The following is a 24,985-nucleotide window of genomic DNA, read 5'->3' as shown; positions in this document are numbered from 1 at the left end:
GCACACCTTCTTGCTCTACAGCAATCCAAGAGACCATGTCCATGTGCAGCTCCTGCCTCTGCTATGCTGCCACAGGTACACTGTGCTCAGGGAGTAGGGAGGTCTGTGTCAGTTCAGCATTGTGGTGATAACAAGCCTGACCACTGTTAAGGTGAGAGAAAACAACTTCTCCTGCCCTTTATCTGCCTCTTGTCTTTCAGACTGAACTAGCTGAGCTAGGGGATGTGTTTTGTATGGCCATGCCCTTGTGAGTGTGAGCTATTGAGGAACAGGCTGGAAACAATGCAATGATATGATCACCACCAAGAGATGTTAATCAGCATTAGCCATATTGAATTTACCGGCAAAACACGGACAGCGGCCCTGCAGAAAACAAGCACGCAAAGTCTATTTTAGTTTAGTTTGACATTGCTTTTCTCCTTAGAGAGTCCTGGGGAGTGCGATGCTCTGGTTAGTCCTAATTGATTTAAGTGACCAGACTTCCACTACTTCCTTTGGGAGATCATTGCCAGACTCTACTTAAAACCTCCTTGTGAGGACATATTTCCCGTATTTTCCTTCATCATCTCTCATTATATTTCCTTGATGCATTCCGGGTAATGCTTTTTCCTTTTGGAGAAATAGTCGTATTGTTGTTAGACTCTCTGCCTTCCCTTTTTCAGTTGGTCATTAAGAAAAAACTGGCTAATTCAAGGAAAAGAATATTGATCATTGTTGGATGGGAGAGTAAGAAGCTGAGAAGACAGTCAGCAATAAATGCTACTAAAGGACGCAGAATTACAGATGCAAATAGGGCATTTTTAGCAAAGCATTCTTCTAGCTCTGGGCCCGTACTGTTCTAAAATTAGGAGGAGGGTTAGCTCATTTCCACATTGGGAACACCATCTCTTTGTAAGGGACTTCTAGGTCAGAAATTCTATTTTAAACATAGCTGTACACACAGAGGCACCGTGGGAGACGCAGCACTGTGGGTGAACTCGCCCTGGCTCCCCGTTGTGTCCGTGTCCTCTGTGAGGGCTGGACAGGCATGCCACGGAGGCCTCTGTGCTGCTCTGAACACATGGGACGTGGTCTCGGAGCACACGCAGAGCGCATACATTTCTGTGGACGGGCCGGACTCAATGTGCACCGCAGAGTTCATCAGTGCATGCTCATTAGCGGGCTGCCCAGACTTCCAGATGTCTCAAAATCCCAGACAAATAGACAAAATCCTCCAATTCTGCACAGACAGTATTTCTTATGGGGGGTGGGAGGGAAGGTTATTTCCAAAGGAAACATGGATGTCTGGTAACCCCGCTCGGAATGGCATCTGTATGAAAAGCTGCATCTGGAGCAGGGAAGGTCAACCCCTGCAAAATGCCAGCAAAGTCTGACTTCAATTTAAAGAGGGGAGAAGTGATTAAGGGCAAGAAAAGATCACTGTAAACATGCAGGAATGTAAAACTTGGCAAGGCAGTATCTAAAATGGAGCAAGGGAATGTTTACAGTAATCTGATGCAAACTAACATCAAGAACAGAGAAGAACTGTCTAGTTTGCTATGGGGCGCTATTGGCATTTGCAGCGAAAAGAAATTAAAATGTAGATATTTTTTTCCCTGACTCTTAACCTAACAGTTAATTCAGAGCCACCTTGGAAGGCTGTCCAGGGAAGATGATGGACACTTTTTGTCTGAGTACTGCAAAGGAAAACTAACAAAGCACAACCTTGTTCTGGAGAGCTGGGCTTTAATTTAGTAGACTTTTCCAGGGCTAATTTCTGTGTTAATGAGGGCACAGTGACAACGATCTGCTAGAAAAAAGCACTAAAGTTCAACAGCAAATGCACATGCAATTGTTCCTTTCCAAATAAAGCATACCTGGGGCACATGTAAAGAACAAGCTCATTGGTGGTGGTGTGAGAGGGTTGAGCCCTCTCCTCCCCTCCAGGGATACAATGAAATCTGCAGAACATTAGTTGCTAAATCCTGCTGAATTGGGGGCAATTTAGGTGGTGAGACCTTCAGACCCACTGAGAATGCGCAAGTCCTGATAGAGCAGCACAGGCGCATGTTATTATCTTTATACATTTGAGTAGACTTGCTAAAACTCAATAGGAGCACTGATAGGTCTGTCGTGAGGCATGCAAGCCACTTTCAGGTTAATGGTTTATATTTTTAGTATTTTTATTTTCAAGGTAAATTCATCATCAGGCACCTAAGAACAGTTAGAAACCCCTCATCTCTACTTTCCAATCATCAATTCAATTAAGCCAGTTTGTGGGGAAGGAAGAAAGGAAGACTGAACCAAACCTCACATGCTGAATAACAAATCTCAAACTAAGAATTATTTAAAACAACTGGATAGAAAAATAGTGGACATGTAACTGTTTGTTTGTTGCAGAACTCCAAATGAATCAGTTATTCACATATTGTTTCATAGCAGGTCTACTGTGGCACCTGTTTTACTGGCCTTTCAGCATTGCTGCTGCAGTCTAAAGGCACGTATAGAGCTTTTCAATCCATCTCAGCCCTGACATTGCCTAATATGCCCAAGCATGTAGCCAACAAACCACCAACTTCTCACTCAGCCAGTGAGTTCCCAGCACCACAAGTTATATAATCAAACACATGCTAGAAAAATAGATAAGATTAGTGACAGTTAACTGCTGCTATTTTTTTTCCACAGCCTGAAGAAGGTCTCTGGGATTAAATATTAACTCTAATCTTATTTGCTAAAATTAGCACACAGTGTATTCTTTTTCTTCTACAGCCAGTTGCAAGTATAGCACAGAAGTTATTTTCAGAGGGTAATCTGATAACAAAAATCAGTCACCAAAGCTGTTATTCCATTAAGAATTAAGAGACTTCCTGGTTATTTACTTTGTTATTTTTACCTGGGATGGTGAAGCCAGGCTTTTTCCTAGCTTGAGCTTATTTGGTTTTAGAAAACTCTCTGAAAGATTTAAGTATATTACTAGGCTCAAACAGGTCAGTCACATGTGCAAAACCAACCGTGTTAGACATCACGGTTTGTTCCTATATATGCACACAGGCAGGAATTGTTCTGAAACCATGATCCTTTTACATAAGGTGGGAACATGCAGGAGGCAGGAAAAAAATCAGAAGATATGATAAACAGCAGAGTACTTTTGTAGGCAAAGCCACACCAGTATTTTACTGTATATCCCTTCTTTAATTTAACAGCATTTAAACGTTCTCTCGCCAGCAGCTTGCAGATGTATTTTCCTTATTTATTCGCTCATAAGGCTGTGGAGCTCCTAAAATGAGTGAGCACTCTTCAAAAATTCCACCTGAGTGAGAAACATCAGATGCTGGTATTTGTATTAAGTAAGCTTTTAAACAACAAAGGAATGTACAAGGTGCTGATGGAGAAGACCAACAAAGAAAGACCTTTGTCTTCACTCTAAAAGCATTCTTTAAATTAAGTAGATACCTTGCCAGCCCCAGTTTAACATTCTGCCTCTTCTGGCAGTGCATACAAATTTTCTGCGGAAGACTAACCTGAAGTCCAAGTGACAGTGCGGCCTCTCCCACATCGCATCATGGTGCAGGGGTGGGGAGGACACCACACCATCACCATGCATTCCCTGGGCACGAACACACACCAGGGGAGTAGAGAAGCTGGACACACTCCTTCTTTAGGAGGGCCATTACCCAATTATTAATGTCAAAAGTTCCCCTGGAAAAACTGCCACCTGCAAAGCCCTACCCCGAGTGGTCTAAGGGGTATCCTGGTATCTTTCCAGTGCATCCCCCACAACAGCCTCTGGAGGCTGTCAGACTGAGAGCTTCAAGAAGTGCTTAACTGCCCTTAGTGGTACTTTTACAGAAGATGCCACATTGGAAGTGCTTGTCCAGCTTCCAGTTTTGTCCTTTCAAAAGAAAAAAAAAACCCTGCAAGTTACCCCCCTCAGCCTTCTGCCTCTGAAATCCCAGGTGTCGGCCAGACAAAAACTTTACACCAGAAGCCCTGACTGTCAGTGTGAGAGTAGAGGGAAACCAAGTGACTTCTCATTCTCCTCCCTCTGGCATAATGAACGCATCCAGGGGCAGCACGAGCACTTCAAAGAGCCTCCTCCCTTGGCACCCAAAAGGTGCCCAATATCGCTCAGTGACCGCAGAGCGTTCCAGTATGGGAGGTGTGACTGCAGGAGGGAGATGGGAGGAAGGGGAAGTCATCCACGCTAGATTCTCCTGGAGGATGGGAAGCAATAATCGCGAACCGTGTCCACTGCTCCGTGAGAAGTGCGTCAGCGCTGATGGCGGGGCAAGTCGCTTGGAACTGATTGCCAAGAGCAAAGATGGCGTAAACAGCCACTGGATCGATGACCATGTTACTGGTTGTGTCCGCGTTCGAGCACACATGACTCTCGGGTGGAGTGTAAGAGTTGAGGCACCCACATACTTAGGTTGTCTGAATCAAATTCACCACGGCAATGGCCCCAGCTTTGAAACACTCTCAAAAACCTTGAGTCTGTGGCCAAAAATGTCAGAGGAACCAAAGGGGAAAAGAGAATCAGAAGTTGTCTAGGAAATTAAAAAAATAACCTAGAGTGTAGTAAAAGTAAAAATAATCTCTGATCCAACTGCAATGCTTATTTTAATCCACAACTTCTAGTTTTATTTCCTCTCAGAGTTACTGAAGCCAAATTGAAATTCTTTCAACCTTTCAAAAGTGAGACTGGTTTCAAATCAAAGCAAAGAATTTACTTTTGGAAATTGTGACAGCATCCCCGCACATTTCCAGCATCTCTGAAAATTCCAAGGAAAAAGCAATTTGTTGAATTTGCCACACATTTTGGAAAATACACCATTTATTGAGAAGGAGTATTTTGCTGCAGACACATCTCAGTGCAGGAAACAGCAAATATCTTACCAAAGATCAATGAAGACACTTGGAAAACTGAAAGGTTGGGAAGATGCACTGCCTGCATCACATCTACTCTCAACATTGGCCACTGCCAGATTTACCCACTGGCAAGAAGTCACCTAGGTTTTACCACTCACAGCAGCCTTCTGAGTAAAAAGGGATATTTGCCTTCATGGCTGCTCCTCTGGGCCACAGAGAAACTCGGGCATGAGAAGCTGGGCAGCTCAGGAGGGCAGGTCTGTGCTGCACCTGCCTCTGCCAACTCACAGCAGCACACCACCTTTGGCAAAACAGCTCTTGGACTGGAGGGAGAAACTTCTGAAACCCCTGCGAGCAAATCTGCCACAAGATACCTGCCAGAGCCCTTATGATAAAATTTCACTCAGTAACCTGTTCTGAAGTCAAACACCATTTTATTATTTTTTCCTAACTAATTCTGTAGCTTGGGGTATGTTGTTGATGTCGGAGGTTGTCTACAGCATAACAAGAACACAGAAAATTCCAAGTTATGGCCAAGAGAGTACCTGCAGACAAGCCTAGGTGAAAAGGCTTCAGGAGAAGATCTTTGGGGGTACTAAGGTGAGACTCTGAGTGAAGGTGTTAAAAAGAAAATTAGAGATGAGGATGTTTCAAAGAACCATCTCTCTAAAAGGACAGTGTGGCCACAATATTAATCAACAAAGCACATGTAAAAAACAGTGGCACTAATTAGCAGTTTAAACACTCAGACGTGAACTGGAAGAGAAAGCAAAGGGATACATGGCTGTGATGCCTGGCTGTTTCAAATACTTTTGTGTTGTCCAGTGCAATGTGCATCTTAAGAAACCTGGAACACAGTAACGAAGGATGACACAAGAAGGTGGCTCAGCAGAAATGCTGCCTTCACTCCCTTCCTGGGTGCTTGTGCAAGCCACTTCCCGAAGTGGGGAAGAAACAAGCAGAAATGAACAGATTTAAACCGAAAAGCATCATCAGAATTAAAGTGCAACTGTAATTTAAAATTAAAATTAGTCCCACATTTTCGCAAAAGGAAAATTAAACTGACCCCAAGATTAAAAAAGAAAGAAAAACAAGAGAAAGTGTTAGAAGTAAGGGGGGGTGAGGAAGGAGTGGGAAAGCTTTCACAGAATATAGATTATGAAAGGAGTCTGTGAAAGATGTTTAAGTGCACAACATGAGCCAAAGTGGGTAGAAAAAGGGAAAACAAAAGCAGTTTCAGAACTTTTAGAATAAAGAAAGAATCCTAGAAGCCTCCAAATTACATTAGGAAATATCCAAATAGGCAGAAAATGCAGATGCGTGTAGAAATTGGTTCATTCAGAGCGTGCTTAGAGGAGTGGTTCAGAGTTTCTGAAGGTGTAATTGATATACAAGGAAGCACAACAACACTGAAAAATTACCTAGACTTGTAAATTCACCAATACTCCTCTTTCCCAGGCATGGCAGAATGTATCCATGCACACAAACTACGTAGTAGCGTATTAAATACACAGCGCATTAAATACACAGTAATTACTTTATAAAAACAAGGAGTACTTCACAGCAAGCCACCGCACTACAAGCCCTACTATTATACTCCATGCAGTGTAGGAGAAGAAGAAGCAGGCTCTGTCAGAAATGATTTAAAAAACCACAGGGTTCACTCTTAGGAAGAGCACTAACTCAGAAGACAAAGGAGCTGGAGGAGAAGGAGGCTCGGGAGACGGGGCTGGGGAACATCCAAAGCAGCTCACGGATGCTCTGTCGTGGTTTCCACGGGGCTGACGACACCCATGCTTCTGGCACTGCCTGTCACGGTGTGCTGGCATAGCACAGCAGATAAAACCACTGGCATCCTTACACTGGGGCAGCAGGCAGTGCTGCCCAACAAATACCGTAGGATTTTAAATCCAGAGATGCTCTTGCTGGGCTGTGGATGGAAATGAATGTAAAAGGCTTTACTATTGCACTTCATGAGGTAACCAAGCAATTACAGCTATTAACTGGTAGGCTGAAACCCTGCAAAATTGACCCAGCTTCCTACAAGCATCTTATTTTTAAAAGAAAACCTGCCAAATGCTGCATTTGTTCAAGTTTTCCTCCTCCTCCCCTGCCTTGCCATTTAATTTCCGGTATTTGAACGTGCAATTCTTTTGCCACCACCTTGTTTTTGTTCTTGCATGGCTACAACAGATTTGAGGATTACAGTGGCTTTTGTTTCACTGCTTGGTGTTCACGTTTCATCAATGATGTCTGCTCAGCTCAGCAATGCAGGTTTGCAAGGAGAACCAGCCACTGCTGAGCTGGCAGAGTTGGTGCCCTCCCAACCTCCACGAGGAGCAGTTAACTCTTCTCTCAGTGGCCCAAAAGGTTAACTAGGCTCTGTAAATCCTACCAGAAAAAAATTGTAGGCATTTGCCTTCTTGCTGAGATTTCATGTCTGCTACGAGTAAAAGGTAAATGGCTCTTTCAGTCCCTAAAGGACTGCAGGCTTAGCAGGAGTGACACATACTGAAGAGGTCAAAGGCAGGGAAAGATAGGAAGGTTGGGCAACAGCATCCCAGTGCAGCCACAACCTTGTGCCCAGCTCTGGGTCGTCCCCAAGGAAATTACTTTCCCCTTTCTGCTTCATACAGGATATTTTTATGATCTACCCAGAAACCAAGGGTTAGAAAATGCCACATACCTTAGAAGCCCCAGAAAGACTCTTCACATAGAAAAATTATGGCATTTCCAGCTTAACTTCCTCGGAGGGTAGGTGGGACTTTACAGCTATTTGTGTGTGTGTGACTACATATGCTCACGTGCACCCACGCATGCTAGTGTGAGAAAGAGACTAGATAACATGAACGCGTGTGAAAGGGATTGAATTAGCCCCATCTGCTCTGAAAAGATCATTTTTCCCTTAGATTTCTATTACCATCGTTTCATTGCCACACTGGAGTGATTCTAAAAGGCTACAGCTCTGGCAGCCAGCATCATTACAGCTGCTCAGATTATTAACAGCATAAATAAACTCTCAGAGACACTACTAAGAAAATATTAACTACAATTATCACTGTCTGATAAAATAATGAACAGCAAAGTGTTACTCTGCTGCCTCAGTCACCAGTGCGTATTTATGTGTGCTGTGAGCAATGAGAACCAGTTTATGTGCATACTGAAGCACTCTGGAATTGCCTCTTGCCACTTTATTTTGTTTTACTTGTATTTTTCTCAAGATCAAGCAGCACAGGCTGAAGCTCTGTACTCACAGAATTCAGTGTACCCTTCCTCCTTTCCCTCTGTATATAATCCCATTCCTTCCAAGTGAGCAGAAAGCCATGTTTGTAGTCATGCACACGTCTGCTGGGAGGTGGGAGATGGGCAGCGTGCAAGCTACCAGCAGCAACTCTAAAACCTCTTGATGGATTTTTACTCTTGGGCCTTGCTGTTTTTTCCCTAGATGAGGAGTAAGGGCCCACACAATGTCAATGCCGTGTGTGCTGCATGGGTACTCCTTGCCTTCATCTCTTCCACTGGCCTGTACCACTTTGGCTTTGTGAGCTTGTTTTTCTTCCCATTTCTCAGTGACACTCTTGAGTCCTGTTCTTTCTTGATCGCACTGGGGAGATTTGGCTTGGTTTCTAATTAATGGAAATTATTAATTCCCTGCAAGTACTGGGAAAAAAAGTCCTTAATTGCATGGAGAGCAGGACATGGGAACAGGAGCTTCTCGCGCCATGTCCCCAGCCTGGGCCCCAACCCCACCAACACTCTCCTTAGCAGTCATCTCATCTTCTTCACTGTTTGGTGTTTGTTGGAGCTCACCACAAAGAGGAGAAAGAAGCTGCTTGGTCCTGAAACCACTCGCTACGGGACAGATATGGTGCTGAAGCTCCAGCCCGGGCAGATGGATTCTCACGGCCCCAGGGCAGGAGAGGCTGCCCTCCCCCGAGTGGGACCCTGTGGGTCAGTGCCCACCCTGCCCTCCGACACCTTCCATGTCTTCCCAGGAAAGAAGGGGGATGGTGGCAGGGTGACACGGGAAGAACAGGCATGTTACTGACCCGGACACACACACACTGGGGACCTTTCTGCCTGAGCATGGGAGGCGGGTCCAGGATGAGAGCATCTGTCAGACTCCTGAGGAAAGGGCCATATCCCTGCCAGGTATGAAGGAAAATTAGAAAGATGCTGGAGAGGGCAGCTGCAACTAAATACAGCTAGAAAGGAAAGGCAAACCCACAATGCTGAGGGAGAGAAAAGAGAAGGAGGCACTTTCTAAAACAACTTCTCTCAATCTAAGCTGAAAAAGTCATGCACTGTACCTTTAGGTTTTTTTTAACCCATTGCCTTTTTTGATCATTTCTGCAGCATCTCACGCTCCCTGCTTGGTCTCTTTTCTTCCTCTGCAAGCCTTTTGTTCCAACAACCCCCAGTCCAGCGCTTACTGCCAGCTTCCAGCAGCCACGGTGGGACCCCCTTTCCATTTGTTGTAGCCCGGGCTCTCCTTATCTGCATTGGTATGACAGTGACAAGTGAAGAAAAGTGGGGTGCAGAGGCAGGAGGAAACATCATCTTCGAGTGTCCCCCATCTGCCAGCTGTGAGGGAAGGACACAAGGAGGAGGTGACCTTCTCCCTCCACAGAAATCACTGTGAGAATGAACCTCCGCTCCTGGGAGGGGAAGGGTCAAGCCACAACCCTCCTCACTATCTTCCCTCCAGCATCCTTCCTCTCTTCATTCTCAGCAATTGGCCTCTTCTGGCCACTGAAGCAGGTTACCTGTGGCTTGCCCTGAATAAGTGACCTACATTAATTTTTCCTCAGTAATTACAGTTGTCTTCTGTGAAACAATTTATAAGAACTTTGGGAAAGAAAACAAAGTATTGTTCCATACACGTTTTCAAATAAAAAATTGTTGTTTTCAAATGAACTCTGTCCTCCAAAAAGCCTCTGTGGAAGGTAAAACACAGAGAATGGTAAAGGATTCGTTGAAGAAGAACTGAAGTTCATTTTAAATCAGTGTACCATGTACAAATGCTGTCTTACAAATAGGATTATTTAATTTAAACCTTGGATCTGTCAAGTTCCATTACTTCAAATGGAGCCTGTCATTTCTTGACTTCATTATAAATCAGGATTATATTACAATTTATGATAGGTAAAGTCTCTGCTTCCACAGGAGATGGTGAAAAAAAAAAAAAAATTACGCAGCAGTCAGTAAATAGAGCAAAGTCACCGCACTGTTCTTGAAAGGCAAAAAGTCATCTTGCTAAATGAGGGTCCGAGCTGTCCTGTACCAAGACTGCTCCTAATAAATAAAAGACCTCTGGGAAAAGTGCTGAGCATACGCTGGATCTATTTTCAGCTTGCATCAGCAGCTGCTGCCCCTGGGATCGCATCTTTGCTCATACCCTACACCATATGTAATCACTCCAGTGCTGCAACCAGTAAGATAATGAAAGAGCATGGCATAAATCTATACTTGAGTGGAATGCTAAATGAGAAAAATAATACAAAAAAGGGGGAAATAAACCACATTTTCAAGTCATTAGGAAGAAAGACTTTGACATATGAAGTGTTGCAACCATTAATAGCACTTATCATATAGAGTGGAGACAAAGAGACAAATTAATCAAACTGACAGAACTGGGACATTTTATGCTAATGCAGGCTCCTGGGTTTTCGTTTGTATTCCTCTGCGTCTGGAAAACTGATACCATTACAGGGCAGGAAATTGCATGAATAACATGCAACAGATCATAAAAATTCGCACACCAAGTGCAGAAACACTGCCAAAAGCACTGTAAAAACAAGGCTAGAGACCTCAACAGAGGAGCTCCCAACAGCTAATGAATGCAAATAAGAACAGGAATATTTCCCATCCATGCATAACAATGAGACATAGGCTGTGACTCCAGAATCTCCAATAGTGTAGGTAAAATAAAGCCTGGAGAGCAAACATGCAGATAGCTGGGGGGAACCGCTGGCCAAGCCAGGGTCTGAATGTGTTTGCAGTATTGCAGCCAGCATTTTAAAGCCACCGGGGAACTGGAACAGCCAAGTGTTGCTTCTGTCTGAAAGTACTGCTATGTTGGATTTAATTTAATGTTTCAGGTACAAAAGACAGGGAAGGAGGATGTTAGAGGAAACAGAACAGTCACAAAACAGCACATAATCACACAAACCAAAAATCCCCCTGCCCCTGTGCAAATGCACTGCACACTGTAAAACCCCCACAGACAGAGACATTTAAAACATTAGGTTGGGAAATACAGAATGTGCTTGCTGTCCAAAGTCACAGCCATGTTGTAAGAGGCAGGAAATGGTAAGAACTACAGGAATGCTGGGCAGGGCATGGTGTAATGCAGGATCTTGCCAAGGTTCCTTCATTTGCTGTAGAGGCTTCTCAAGGACCTTTAAAAAACCCTGGCGAAACAGAGCACTGCAGAAGTGCAGAGAACTTATCAGCCATGTAAACGCCAAAGGGCAAATGCTTTCACTTGACAGGCAGCCATGGCATTTCTCATTGTTGTTTCCTAAAAAAGTGATGTTTCCCCCTTGCGCAGTAGCTACTGCACAAACCTAAAGCAAGGAACAGCTCTGGTGGGGGGTGGTAAAAGGAGTAAAGGTGATACCTTTTGGAGCTGAGTCATTTCCAGTACTGCTCTCACCTTCCCCAGAGTAGAATGATATGCAGCTCATGGCATTGAGCAAGAGCAATTATGTGCCAGAACTATGTGCATAAAGAGGGTGTGGAAATGCCAGCCTGCCCAGCGATTGCTGCTTTCCCAAGTCCTTTCCCGATTTGGTGCTGGCGAACCCCGTATTCAGAGGTGGCAGGGCAGCAGCTGGTTCACCTCAGCAGAGATGGGCACGGGGAGCACACAATACAGAGCCCAGCTCTCCATCACTCTCCAGCAGATCAGTGTGGTGGTTTTACAGTTTTAGCCATGTGAACAGGATTTAACACCAAAACTCCTTCTGTTCCTTTGGTAACTACTAGAGTCCCAACAGGGTACTTGGCACTGTACCAAAAAAGGGCATGCACACACCAAAGCAAGCTAGTCCAAAAGCTTTCTGAGGACAATGACAAAGTAACCTTTGTTCTAACGGGAGAAATTGAAAACAGGCATTCATCTTGTAAATACACACCCATCAGACAGATGGACAAGAGCTGCAATCTGCAAATGGAATTACTTTCTCCCTTAAATGTAAAAAAAAATGATAGCACAGACAACTAATTACAGAAAGGGCCCACGAAAACCTTAGCTTTAAGAAAATACTAGTATTGGAAGGAAAACAAATTGGTCAAATAGTTATAACCATTTCAACTTCTTCTGCTTTTTACTATAGCAAAGACACCTTTGAGTCTCTTGAGAACACGTATGACACCTGACCCTTTCCTTTACTCAAATCAGAGCAGTTTGGAAAAAGAAAAGCCTAGATATGAGTAAAATATCCATTCCTGAAAGAGAATATTTAGAGAGGTCTTTACTATCACCTTATCAGTCAACCAAGAGGTTAAAAGCACAAGTGACAAGAAATGACCATAAATTCTCACAGCCCTTTAGCTAAGAAATTCCTCTGCAGAAAAGCAGTTATAAAATCATACTGTAACTTGGTCAAATAATTCAGATTAAAATAATATCTGAGAACTAAGATGAGAGTGCAAGAGCAGATGATACAAATATTCTGGCTCTCCAAAGCTGGGATTGACTTGAAACACCCTGCAGAGCAGTTTATGTGTGCAGTGCCTGTCTGCCCTACAGAGCTGCCTGCAGAGGTCCAGTGCAGCTCCTGCTAGGTACCACCAGCTGAAGACAAAGGCCAGAAACGTAATCAAATACTTGACTTTAACAATTTACTTGTGTATGGCCTCTCAGCTGAGTTTTCCAATTGGAGAGTTCATGCATAATAGTGAAATAAAGCCTGTAAGGGAAGAATTAGGCTCATCTTTGAAAAGGAAGCAGAACTAAACCAAGCCTGAGGCAGCCCTTACTGGGTGTTCTTCTCAGTCCTCCAACTGCAAAATACACTGAAGACAGGGAAAACAGCAAAGGAAGTTAGTGATTTAAAGGCTTCTGCCACTACTGAAAGCAATTATTTCTACTTTTTGAATGCAGTGATGACTTTGTAAATGTGAACAAATCTCTTTGTAGAATGCCCCTGTGCTTATATATCTCAGGGACATCTCTTCATTCTTCCCTTCCTTGGACAATGGTATAGATATTATGTGACCTCAATGGCTACTGCTTATATAAACTGGGCAAAAATGACAAGGAGAGATGGCTTTTATGAAAGACAGGCAGCTCTCCATTTTTTGTGCCTTCCATTTGACAAATCAATTCCAACATTTAAAACATCCCCATTAAAATGTGGTTTGATGTGTTCAGTCTCCTGAAAACCAGCAAATTCAAGGAATAAACAGAAACTTCTTGATTTGGCTTTATGCCCCAACAAAAGTGCCATATGCAGAAAGCCATCCATGATACAACAAGAAAATCTGCAGTCAGATAAAAATAAGATTAAAAAATAGTTGAATTTAATAGGCACATTGAATGGCTGCAGACCTATCCACCTCAAATCTAGCTTCCCCTTCCAGAAACAGAAATGTGCACTAGTCCTCCATGGAGAGCAGAAGGGAAGTTGTCAGGTTTTGTCTCTCTACAGCTTTTCCTGTCTCGAAAGGTTACTGGCTCCAACATTGTCCTTTGAACGAAACAGGAAACAACTCAAACTCACTCTGTTTTTACTTGACCAGGAATCCTCTGACAGGCAAATTTTCTCTGAAGGCTGCCTGTCTATCTGGGGAGAGAGGTGGCTAGGCACGTTGTACTACTGTTGTGTGGTCAGAGACGGAAAGATATTTTGCTTTTAGAGTTGTTTAAGACTTGATTCTTATTGGCTGCAGGCCCTTGAAACAGAGAACCACAGGTCTGAATTTCAAGGGTAAGTGAAAACCCAAAACATTTCTCAGAAGCAAAAGTTTTCTTTTACACAGCCAGAAATGCAGTCTCAGTCTCCTAGATGAAAGTCTGAAAAATCCAGGACCACTTGATCAAAAGTACTTTTTTCAGAAAATAAGAACTGTACTAGTAAAGTTTGAATGGACAATCCTTTTTTCTTTTGATCTGCTTTCTAAACTTTCTAAGAGGTATATGCAGGGATGAGGGAATTTGGTCTTATCACAACTCAAAGCAAGCAAATTTCAAGCAAAGTATTACCATGTGTTTGAAGTACAATACACTGGGTGCCCACATGTCTCTGACCTATTAGCCCTGTTCAGGTCCCTTTCTTGCCCAATTCATTTATTTAGATCCTCTCCTTTCTCTTTTACTACCCCCATAAATCCACCTCAGCCCTGTCTTTGGGAAGTACATTTGACACTGCAGGAACAGAAGGAAGCACTGAGAACACAACAGCTACCATGAATCCATCCTGGCTCACACTTGCCAAATCTCTCTGCTGTCCTTACAGTAAGTCTGTACACTTCCATTTCTCTCAAGTGTTGCTCTGAAATGATGAGCAGCTGCTGCAGGGAATGATGCGGACCAGGTGCAATATATACTCAACTAAATATGGTTCCTTCAACACTAAAAGAAAGATGGCCCGTTTTTGATGTCCTGAAAACCTACAGCTCTCATTTGCCAAGAATGATTAGCTCTCCTTGGAAGAGATTAAGTCTTGCTAGGAACCTGCTCGCCTGTTGTTTGGGATATATGGGATGGTCTGTCACTGCTGTCACTTAAGCAAAATTTCCTAATCAAGCATCTTCAAAGTGCCCCAGTCTCCTGGTGAGGGACAGGAAGCCTGTAGCAATTCACAGGTTTGCTCTGATCTGCTCCATGCCTCCAAATCTACTTTCCTCTTGGATGTGGCAATTTCAGCAGTTGTTGTCAATGGCAGTGCACAGGACCTCAGGATTGATGCAAGAAGAACGGGCAGAGGACACAGAGCAGACCCCATCTGTCACTCAGGACTAGTCACCCAGGTAAGGTGAGCAGCTCCATCCTATCCTGATCGTCCTGAGAAATGCTGCAGCTAGTCCAACAAGCTCCTCAGTGCCTTATACAGAGGGAAGAAAATGAGACTGAAACTGGCTGATAAGATGGAAGCTCTGGTTCAGGTATGCCAGCTGGTCCAGGACCAGCAGCTGTGCCAGCTGTGGGTCAGTCTGGTCACCTCCTTGTGAGGTAATCTGAACCAGAGCATTTAGAGAGAGGTAAACATTGCTGAGTGGTTCACACAAGGTGATTTAATCATCACTGACCTGATGCACAGACCTGTGCTGTAATTCCCATCTGTAATTCCGCATCAACTTCCACTCCAGCATGTGCAGGGAGGTGATGACAGTATTTTTATTTGGTCACAAGAGACCTCAGAATTCTACTGCTCAGGGTTTTCTATTACCATTATTTAACATCAAAGCTGATACCTCTCAATTGCAGCTGTTTGGTGACACCTTGTTTATATTTTGGTTTTACTGAAAGTTTTAGTATTGCAGTTTCCTGCCATTCTCAGTTCAGCTATGGTTATTTTGACTGTGGAACCCCAGCAAGGAGCAGGGTGCGATTTCAATTGCAAGTCAATTTTCTTCACAATGTCTTTTAAAGGCTTCTAAATTAAAAAAAAAAAAAAAAAAAAAAAAAAAAAAAAAAAAAAAAAAAAAAAAAAAAAAAAAAAAAAAAAAAAAAATTAAACTACTTTGGCATGCAGAGAAACAGACACAGTTAAATATACACTTTGATGCCATCAACTTTTAGAAGGTCAGCTTAAACAGAGTCAGAAAGGTTGACTAGCAAATCCGATCTTTTCTTTTAGGATATTGAACTCCACTAAACTACACCAGTATTGAGCACAAAATTTCTTAAAGGGGTTTCTAAATTTTGTCGTTCTCAAAGGCCATTTGCCTTACAGTTATGAAACAATGTGCAGTCAAACACTTATCACTGAAGAGTTTATTGCTAAAAACCCATGCCAATTTTTTCAGTTGATTTTAATCTGGCTTTAAAACAATTGCCAGTGGCTCTCTTGATATCTTTCCCCAGTAATTTACAACACACTTCCTAGAGAGTTTCCTGATACTTTCTTTTCATTTAAGTCTTTAAACCACCACACAAGCCTGCTCTCAAGCATTTTCAGAGAAATTAAAACTCACTTTTTTAAACAAACCAAGCTTGGGCAAGATCTGAAACTTGACCAGCTACAGCTGCTCCTATTTATTTATTTTATTGAAGTAAATAAAGTGCCCGAGGACAAAGCTTTTAGTAGTGTTAGACTGCACTGGGACTCAGAGGTGTTTGCTGGCTGTCTCTCGTCAAAATGGGGCAAATGAAAATTCATTACAGCACAAAAATCCTGGAATAAACCAGCCATTTTGCTCTTCAGAGTTTGCATCAAATTTAACAGAATGTTTGCGTCTACTTCTTCCTCTAAAAAAACCCAACCCTGTGAAACTCACAAAAAGCTCATTCTCAAATCCAAGTACAGTTCAATTGCTTTCTGCTCACCTAAAACCCATACTTCACTTCCAAATTGAGCCATACTTCCTAGGCTTAGTGTTTGTTGATTGCTGCAATGCATCATTTGAATACATAGCATATTCCACCCTGTAACATGCTCAATTTCACTAGCAGCTGAGAAAAACAGTCAGTCTGACAATATTCACCAGGGAATCCTTCTCAGGAAGTGCTGCATGAAGATTAATTTTTTTTTTTTTTTTTTTTTTTTTTTGGGGGGGGGTGTGGGGTGTGGGTTTGGGAACAAAACTTGGTACTGGAATAATCAGAAAGTACCTTACAGGTTGTGGTGTCTGATGTTGTGAAGCTGACTGTAGGTGTCTTCACCGGACCTTACCTGTCTGTTTAGTCAAATGCCCAGTCTGTATTTCTGGACTCTAAAAGAGCAGATACCTGGTTTGAAGTCTTTAAAGAAATTGAAAGGGATTTTTAGATAAGAGATAAGAGATAAAGCAAAGATAAGAGAATTGTAAGTGGAGGGGGAGAAGAGGGGGAGATGTTTCAGTCAGCAGGGCCAGAGTGTTCAGAGCTGAGGCACAGTCATGGCTCAGCCATCTCATTTTTGTTCACATATATCTGAGCACAGCAAAACCCCGCCAAAAAAACTACATAAACCCAAACGCCAACAAACAAAAACAACCCACCTCCTGTTACACATTCTGACCGCTTCTTCTCATGCCTTTGACATAGGACTTACTCTTCAAGATCTCTTTTACATTTTAGATCACGTTTGCTACATTTGACCCAGAAAGTTTCCACACTGCAAAATGCCTTTTCACCAGCAAGTGCAATCACAATCAATCAGCCCAACTGAACAGTAACGGCAGGCAGCAGTCTAACAAAGGCAACAAAATTGAGTCCAGTTATTGAAATGGTGAATTTTGTTCTGTGCATTCATCTCCCTATCTCCTTCGACAGTACACTTTTATGTGCCTACTTGAATAAATAAATAAATTGTACAGCTACTGCCAAAGGGAGGGAGAGGAGCTACCGCAAGATTTTCTCTACTTAACATGCATGTATACACGACTTCTGTTTTGCTTTTTGAAGCCTAGCTCTCACCACAACATAGATGTATTTTGCTTTTCTCCACCTGAAAAGATCAGAGAATGTTATGAATAGCAAGACAGCCCTCATCAGAAAATAATGGAAGTTACACTATGCGGAATGAAAAGTATGTGGCTAGTTTCTTCATCACACTTGAGGCATGAAAAATCAAGCACTGCTGGAAGCTTTTGCAGTGATACATGGATGGAATTTCATATCACATCTTGAAGATCTCATTTCTGTTTTACTGCTCACCTGCTAGAAACAAAGTACATCATTTGCACCTTGTACTGTGCTACAGAAGTAACACACATAAAACAACATCCAATTCTGTCTCATAGTTTCTCCTGAATTAGTGTCCTGTCATGTCAGACTTCAAAAAAATACCCAAATGCTCAGTTTTACTCTCATTACAGAGCTGCAGACTCCAGTCATCCCTCTGCGCGGTCAGCGTCGGCACTGCGGGGCAGCACAAAAAATAACACGTTCCCTGGGAGGAATTCAGAAAACCAAAGACCCAATCTTCTCTCCATACGGACTGACTAAACGGCATTACTGAGGTAAGCTTGAGGCATAAGTAAGTTTGAAGCCTGACAGATACAGCCCTTTGCCACTACAAAGAGCTCAGCAGATGAAGGGAATAATGGCTTTCAGGTTCTTGCCTCCTCCCGAGCCAAAGCTGAAATAACTCTGGCCAGTGCTGCAATCTGTGAGGAACATCAATGGCCAATACAGTCATGTAAAGAGAAAGCCACATTACTGCTTTCCATTCGCAAAGAGTTAACCTTATAGCTACTCCTAATATATCTCCAGGTGCCAATGAAAAAGAGTCTTTTGTTGTTCCCTACCGTGTTAAACATCCCTCCAACTGGGAAATAAACTTCTTGCCCTCTTTTTCCTCTTTTCCACATTTATCACCTCTTTCACGCTATGCTCCTGCGCAGAGCACTCCCAGCTAAGTCCCTACATTCTTCAAAGATATTATATTTATACATACAAAGACTACAAAGAAAGGAAAAAGACAAAGTAAGGGAACACTGTTTATTTCTAGAGAGATAAAAAGGAATAGTAAGTGCCTTTAGCCAGCAGGGTATATAATAATTGACCTCCTGCATCCTGCTTTTGATTTTCTCCTCATTGCAATCATCTCTCCTTGGCTAATTCCCAGCATTTTTCCCTCAGGCTGGCAGGTTGGCATGGATGGTTAGCAGCTGCCAGTATTTCTCCTCTCTGTCAGCTACGAGCCATGCTAATGTTAGATGCCTGGCTTAGTCCCACCCAGAGTGCTGCTGCATGTCTTCGCCTTCCAACATACTCAGCTTTTGCCAGCCTTGAATCCCAAATCCGAGGTCCTGTCCTGCCTTTTTCCCTGCAAAGCTTAACCAACCGTGTGAGGGAGTTAACCCATGCCAACCGAAGAAGCAGATGACAAATTTCACAGGACTAGACCCTGTGGGGAAAAGGCAGGTTTCGCAGCAGTGACGGAGAGAGAACGTGGAGGAATTCAGCCTTTGGTGTGTGCTTACATCTACTTTGAACATCATTCTCTTAACAGCAAAGGAAAGAGCTGTGTGGATAAATCCCACAGCCTCATCCTAAAAGAGATGCTGCTTTGTTTTGCCCCTTGGAAGACTTGAACACCACAGATAGCTCAGTTTAATCCTTGTGGAGGAAAACATTCCCAGCAGACAGTTCATGGCACTAAAAAAGGTCACCACTCTGAAACAGATACAAGAAACTCGAGGGCTACAGGTAAAACTAACCAACCTGCTGGAGGAGCAAGTTTCTAAAAGAACACAAAGGCTGGTATCAGACCAGTGCTAAAGAAAGCTGCTGTCTCAGAAGACCTTTGTTTAGCTTCATCTGGGAGGAAGGCATTTGGTGCTATCATGGATGGTGAAAGTTTTTTTCAAATGTAAGGCCCCAAATAAAAAAAATAAAAATAAAATAAGGGAAAAAAAAGAAAAAAAGCAAGAAAGAATCTCTGTTTCTAACCTGTAGGCATCTAATGCCACTGAGGAGTTTTACGTGCTGCTGTTTCAATTTCTTTCTTTTAACCATTTAACTGCACCCTCAGCTTTCAGAAGACCGAGTGAATAAGGTGTTTGCACAAATGATGCTCCCCTGCCCAGTGCCCAGCTTTCAGCTTGCCCATGCAGACTGGCTGTGCACTTCCATTAGCAGAGTTAGGCAGGTAATAATAGCAAATAAAAAGCCCATTCGATGAAGCACTGGCTCCTTCTCAAGTAAAGTGAGTACCACTACAGCATGAATGACTCAATCATCTACTCAAGAGCTATTACTTGCAGCGATGAAGCAATGTTAATTGGATAACGGCCTGCTGCCAGCTAATATTGGCATGACCTACAATACCCCTGGCTGACAGCCGTGTCTCTCTCCATCACACCTTTTTTTGTAATCTGGATGGGAAGTGGAAACCATTAAAAAAGCCTCATAAGTGCCATTTAACTTCTTATCATAAATTAAAAACTTAATTAAGTGCCTTGTTAGAGGAAGGAAGACCAGTTTTTGTGATTAAATAAAACAAAACAACAGTTAGGGGTACGGAGTGAATAACCAACTTTACAGCTTCAAACTCAGTTCTTTGAAATTGAATTCTGGGTTGCATTTAACAGCACCTGCTAGAGGAAAAGTGCATTAATTGCTGAAAAATATCCCCGGCAAAAGCAGACAAGTTTCTGGTTGTTTGGCAAAACTGCACATGAAGAAAAAAACATAGAAGTTAAAAGCTAATGGGGTCCTCTTTTATTAGCTGTAGGCAGCTGAAACACTCCATTTCTTTAACTTGCTCTGAGGGCTGATAGTTCACACTCCATGGCCACATCTGAGCCCTTGCTATTATGCAGCTGTTCTGTGCTGCTTGTCTACACACTGAAATATGTTGCCTTAACAAAAGGTGTGGTACAAAATCAAATTACCGAGACCAGCACAAAAGGGTTTATGGAAACTCTTCAATCAGTGCAGAATTAGCTTCATACTGACTTTGTTTAAGTTGATTAAGGAAAGGTTTGAACTGAGGCACGTTAAGACATGCTTGAGCTAACCTGAAACGTCTAACACAAGGTTTTGCGGTGGTTTAAAACCCTCTAAATCCAACTAGACGCAATTCTGTGTGTGCACAATGTCTCCCTACTGAAATAACTGGTGTATTGTAAAGACTGCTCTCGCTTGTAACTGGATATAAATAAGAAATAATGTGAAAAACATCTGTTCCCTGTTTAGCTAGACAACAGTTAACAATGTCTGGATGCCAGATTAACAAAATGACCCCAACATGCTACAAAGTAAAAAAAAAAAAAGTCTGCAGTTTAGATTTCAGAGGCAGATTTACTGCTTTGAATAACCAGAAATAAGTTATTTTCTTTGATGTTAAGCTTCCCCACACCAACATAACACGAATGTAGAAGCTTTATATATAAAGCTTCATCCAGCTCCAACACCAAACCTTTGAGAAATAATAGTAACAACAATGCCCTTTCTCCACAACGTACTTCAGCAGTTTTCAAACTATGCTCACATTTAAAACTATGTGTTTGTGTAATTGACTTAAAAATACCTCTGTAAATTTATGAGCAATTGTCACCTTTAAAAAAGTTTTGAACAGCGAAGACTGTATTTAAAAATTATTTTCTGGTTTATGTATTGGTTTTTCTGTTTTATGTATCTGTTTTTCTATAATATTATACACCAATATAAATTGTCTCTAAGCATGAAAAAAGTAGTCACTCAGGATATTCACTTTCAGCTTTTGTTTGAAATTTTTCCACTGGAAGAATAACCCCCTACATGACAGAGTAAGTCAGTTTTCACAGATACCTTAAGAAATAACTCACTGCTGCCAGTGCTCTGCAGACCACAGACTGAAAACAGTAGACTTAGGAAGCATCCTTAGCTTGTGAACCAAAGATGATCCTGCTAGCTTCTTTAAAAGCCATATAACAAAGATGGTGTTTCCTCTGCTTTATCAGCTTTTAAAAACCAGGAGTGTTTCAGTTCCTCTTGCAGGGAGCTCTGACGCTATTGGAGGCACTTCCCGTAGCTCTGCACAGGCACCTACCAAAGCGCCCAGTGCCGTGAAGCTGAGCAACGCCAGAAGCAGAGATGTGCATCTTAACCAAGGAGTAACTGAGAAATAGTGAAGTGCATCAGGCAGCTCTCTTTATCCCATGTGACTAGTTTTTGTGGGGAAATTATTTAGCTGACCCCTCACACACAGCTATTCCAGTAAAGGAGCCACCAAGAAAACTAAGATTCAATGTGTTTAGCAGCAATTAATTTGCATGCAGAAAATATCTGTATAAGTAAACACTGGTAACTCTCATAATCTCTTTAATAGGCCAAGAGAGTTCTTTTCCAGGATGAGAAAGTCAAAGCCCTGGTACTCTGATACTAATAGAAGCACGTAGCAAAGTAGCAGTGGTGGTCTTGGGTGAGGCACGACAATTTCAGAGTTCTAGCAAAAATCTTATGAACTAGATTCAATACTTCTGCAACTCCATGAGCTTCACTGGAGCTGTAAGAGCAGCCAGTGTAACCCTAAATCACAAAAATTTTTTGATCTTTCATTAGATACATTCTAAAATGCAGAACTCCAATACTTCATTTATTCAAAGGGGATTCGCTTAAATAGAAATAATTTATAGTTGAACTGGAGGATTTTTTTCTTAACATCTCATATTAAACACTTAGAAAGACAAACCTTTGTATTTTAAATCTCTAGTGTCATATTTACATATGACTGGGTGACCAAGTGCAGGCACACCATGACCCCTCCACACTGCTGCTGGAATTAGAAATCTTCCAATTTCCAATCTACTTTTTACTGAAAGCCAGTTGAAACCCATCAATGCTTGAGCCAACAGTGTCTTTTAGCATTAAAGAGAAATTCCTCCTCTCAGCTCTTTCAGCTCCTCTGCCTAACTAGAGCTGCAGCATATCTCAGTTGTCACACCAGCAGTATGAACCTGCCATGGTCCTTTCTTCTGCCCCTTTAGGCCAGGTTCATTCTTCTCAACATCTCATGCTTATTTGAATTTCATGCTTATTTGAATTTCTACATGCTTATTTGAATTTCATGCTTATTTTTACATGCTTCTACATGCTTATTTGAATTTCAATTACTTTTCTTTATGCAAACAGACCTGAATTATACAAAGAAGTTTCACTAAGGCTTTGTAGAAGAGCACTGGTAGAATCCTGTCATTTCACACCTGTGCACCCTTGGGCATGGTTTGTCACCTCTCTGCTCCTACCCTTGATTTGTGGTGAGAAAGCCAAGCAACCCTGACTGAGGCTTAATTCTTCCACTGGAAATTATTAGTGGACACTGCAGAATCAAAGTGTGCATCCTAGTGCATCCTCTGTGATATCTTTAAACTCCTATGCAAAATGTCTGGGTTGAAGGGTGTTCATGAGTAATATTCAGTGTCAGGACTCACGAAGTCACAGCCAGTGACCTACTTCTGATGCTCTCCAACTTGTGCTGTGACAACATTACAACGCTGCTGAAGTCTCTGGAGAACTAAATCAGAGGGGGAAAAATGATGTGTGACATTTTGGGACCTGTCATCGTTTAAAAACACACCACGCCTCTTCAAGGGCATTAAGGAAATGATGGTGAAAAACCTTCCATGTGCCAGATCACATTCCCACTGAGCGACTGCTGCACTGTGCCCTGGGTACATTGCCATGCTCTTCATGCCACCTTTCCCAGCTGGAGACACGGGGCAGGCAGTGCTGAGGCAGCAGGTGATGGCAGCCCTGGCCATCAGGCACACACCTCCCCTATGTGGGCAGCAAAGCCACCAGCACGCCCTACGGTAGCTATGCTGTCATGGCTCTACGGCTGTGAGGAAATTACAGTGGGGGTGGAAGCCAGCCAGTGAGATTCTGTGATAACATAAAGTAAACTTTCCAGTGAGGTATGTGTTTTCTACATCCCTGGGCTTCCTGCTGTGGGAGCCACGCTGCATGACCTCCACTTTCTCATAGATGGCGTTCATGGTTTCTTGATGGTTAAATCCCAAACTCTTTTTGAGGGGAGCTGTAAGGAAGCCAGTCTGAATGAGGTGCAGGAGAGGGTAAAGAAGCAAAATAAAGATATGAGCTGCCAGAGTGGGGTGGACAGCAATGAAACTCCCAACAACATGACAGCTCAAATGATTTTTCAACAATAACCTGCCAGGTAGCTGTCACATCACTCCTTTCAAATTTCCTGTCTAGAAGAGCAGAATATCAAGAGTCCTAATACTGCCCCGAACGAGGCTATGGTAATGAAATGTTTGGGTACAATTCTTTCAGTAGCAGTGACAAAGGCGAGCTGAAGCGTCTTAAAGCTTTGCCTCCATCACAAGGCTGGCGTGGTGTGAACATGTCCATCCTTCAGTGATTTGCAACCCACCCAAACACGAAAAGCACACCCTGAGCTGCGCTGGGTCAGCCACTGACACCTGTGCCACTCTTCCTTTGACCACCAGAGGTTTTCCTCTGCACGCGGGAGGAAGGGGCGCGTTGTTATGGTGGGGGCAGTGTGACATACTGTACCTCTTCCGGCAGGCTGACCACCAGGTCATTTTCCGTCTGCCCAACCAAGGCCTGCAAGAAGTACTCGCTGCAGGCAGCCAGCACAGCCCGGTGGGCGCGGAACTCCTTCCCCTCCACGATCAGCGTCACGTCACAGAGAATGTCCTGCTTCCGCTGGTCATTTAAGCAGAGAAGAATATTGGTACAGTGCACCGTTGACTCATACACATACATGGGGGAGTCACTCTTCTCATCCACAGACATGCCGTTCACACCCTGCAGGGGACAAAGGAGAAAGCACAAACGAGGCGGTGAGGAGCGGCACAGTCCCCGGGTGAACGCGGTATGGTGAGATTCAGCACAGTAGCCGGACACCTCAAAACCACAGCCAAACAGCCCATTAATACTTAAATCCAATAAAGTTCCTAGGGAAAGATACTATGATTGATATTGGTTTGATGCCGTTAGATTTCACCCTGTCATGCTTGGATTACCTACTTGCCCCATCAACTTCCACCCTCAAAACCAAAATAGGGCTTAGATTGCGAAGTGCTTTTCTTCAACCACCTACTATGCATCTCCAATTTCCAATTTAGTAATGTCAATAACATGGGGACATTGGAAATTTTAGAAGATTTTAGAAATGAAAAGCTAAGAGTGACTGTTGGGTTTTCTAATGGTAAAAAAAGGGCTTTGCACTTGCTTCTGATATTTTCAGATCAAAGGGAAAATCCCCTCAAACCCCCAAGTCTATTCTCCAGTGGACAGACAGCACTACACGATCACACTGAAGACCTCGGCTCAAGTTAAAGGCAAGGTGGAACTGTACCTGCCACTAACTACAGCAACTTAATTTCTCAATATGAATTTTAAGCCTTAAGAGGGAGAGAAAGATATTTAGCAGCTCCAGAAGAAATCTGTTTCCATGTATGGCTAAAACAACATGCTTTCATCAGTGGCTTAATGCCATTTACAGAAGAGTAGACCTTCCCAAATTCCAGACCCACAGACCTAAAATATCCCTTGACCTGAACGGATGTC

The 24,985-nt window shown here is 42.9% G+C and overlaps 1 protein-coding gene across 8 annotated transcripts in view; it reads right to left on the bottom strand.

Moving 5' to 3' along the window:
- The window catches only part of BACH2 (BTB domain and CNC homolog 2), a 190,165-nt gene that overhangs the window by 25,639 nt on the left and 139,541 nt on the right, over positions 1-24,985 (bottom strand). For all 8 annotated transcript variants that reach the window (XM_040058016.1, XM_040058013.2, XM_058419668.1 and 5 more), the window contains one exon: positions 23,966-24,220. In XM_040058016.1, the coding sequence (XP_039913950.1) occupies positions 23,966-24,208 (243 nt within the window). In that variant the 5' untranslated portion in view covers positions 24,209-24,220. The remainder of the gene's footprint in view (positions 1-23,965; positions 24,221-24,985) is intronic.

This window comes from Hirundo rustica, chromosome 3, assembly GCF_015227805.2.
Source record: "Hirundo rustica isolate bHirRus1 chromosome 3, bHirRus1.pri.v3, whole genome shotgun sequence".
In the NCBI taxonomy this organism is placed as follows: Eukaryota; Metazoa; Chordata; class Aves; order Passeriformes; family Hirundinidae; genus Hirundo; species Hirundo rustica.
The sequence above is the reverse complement of the archived record's forward strand: the minus strand, read 5'-3'. Positions and strand labels throughout refer to the sequence as shown.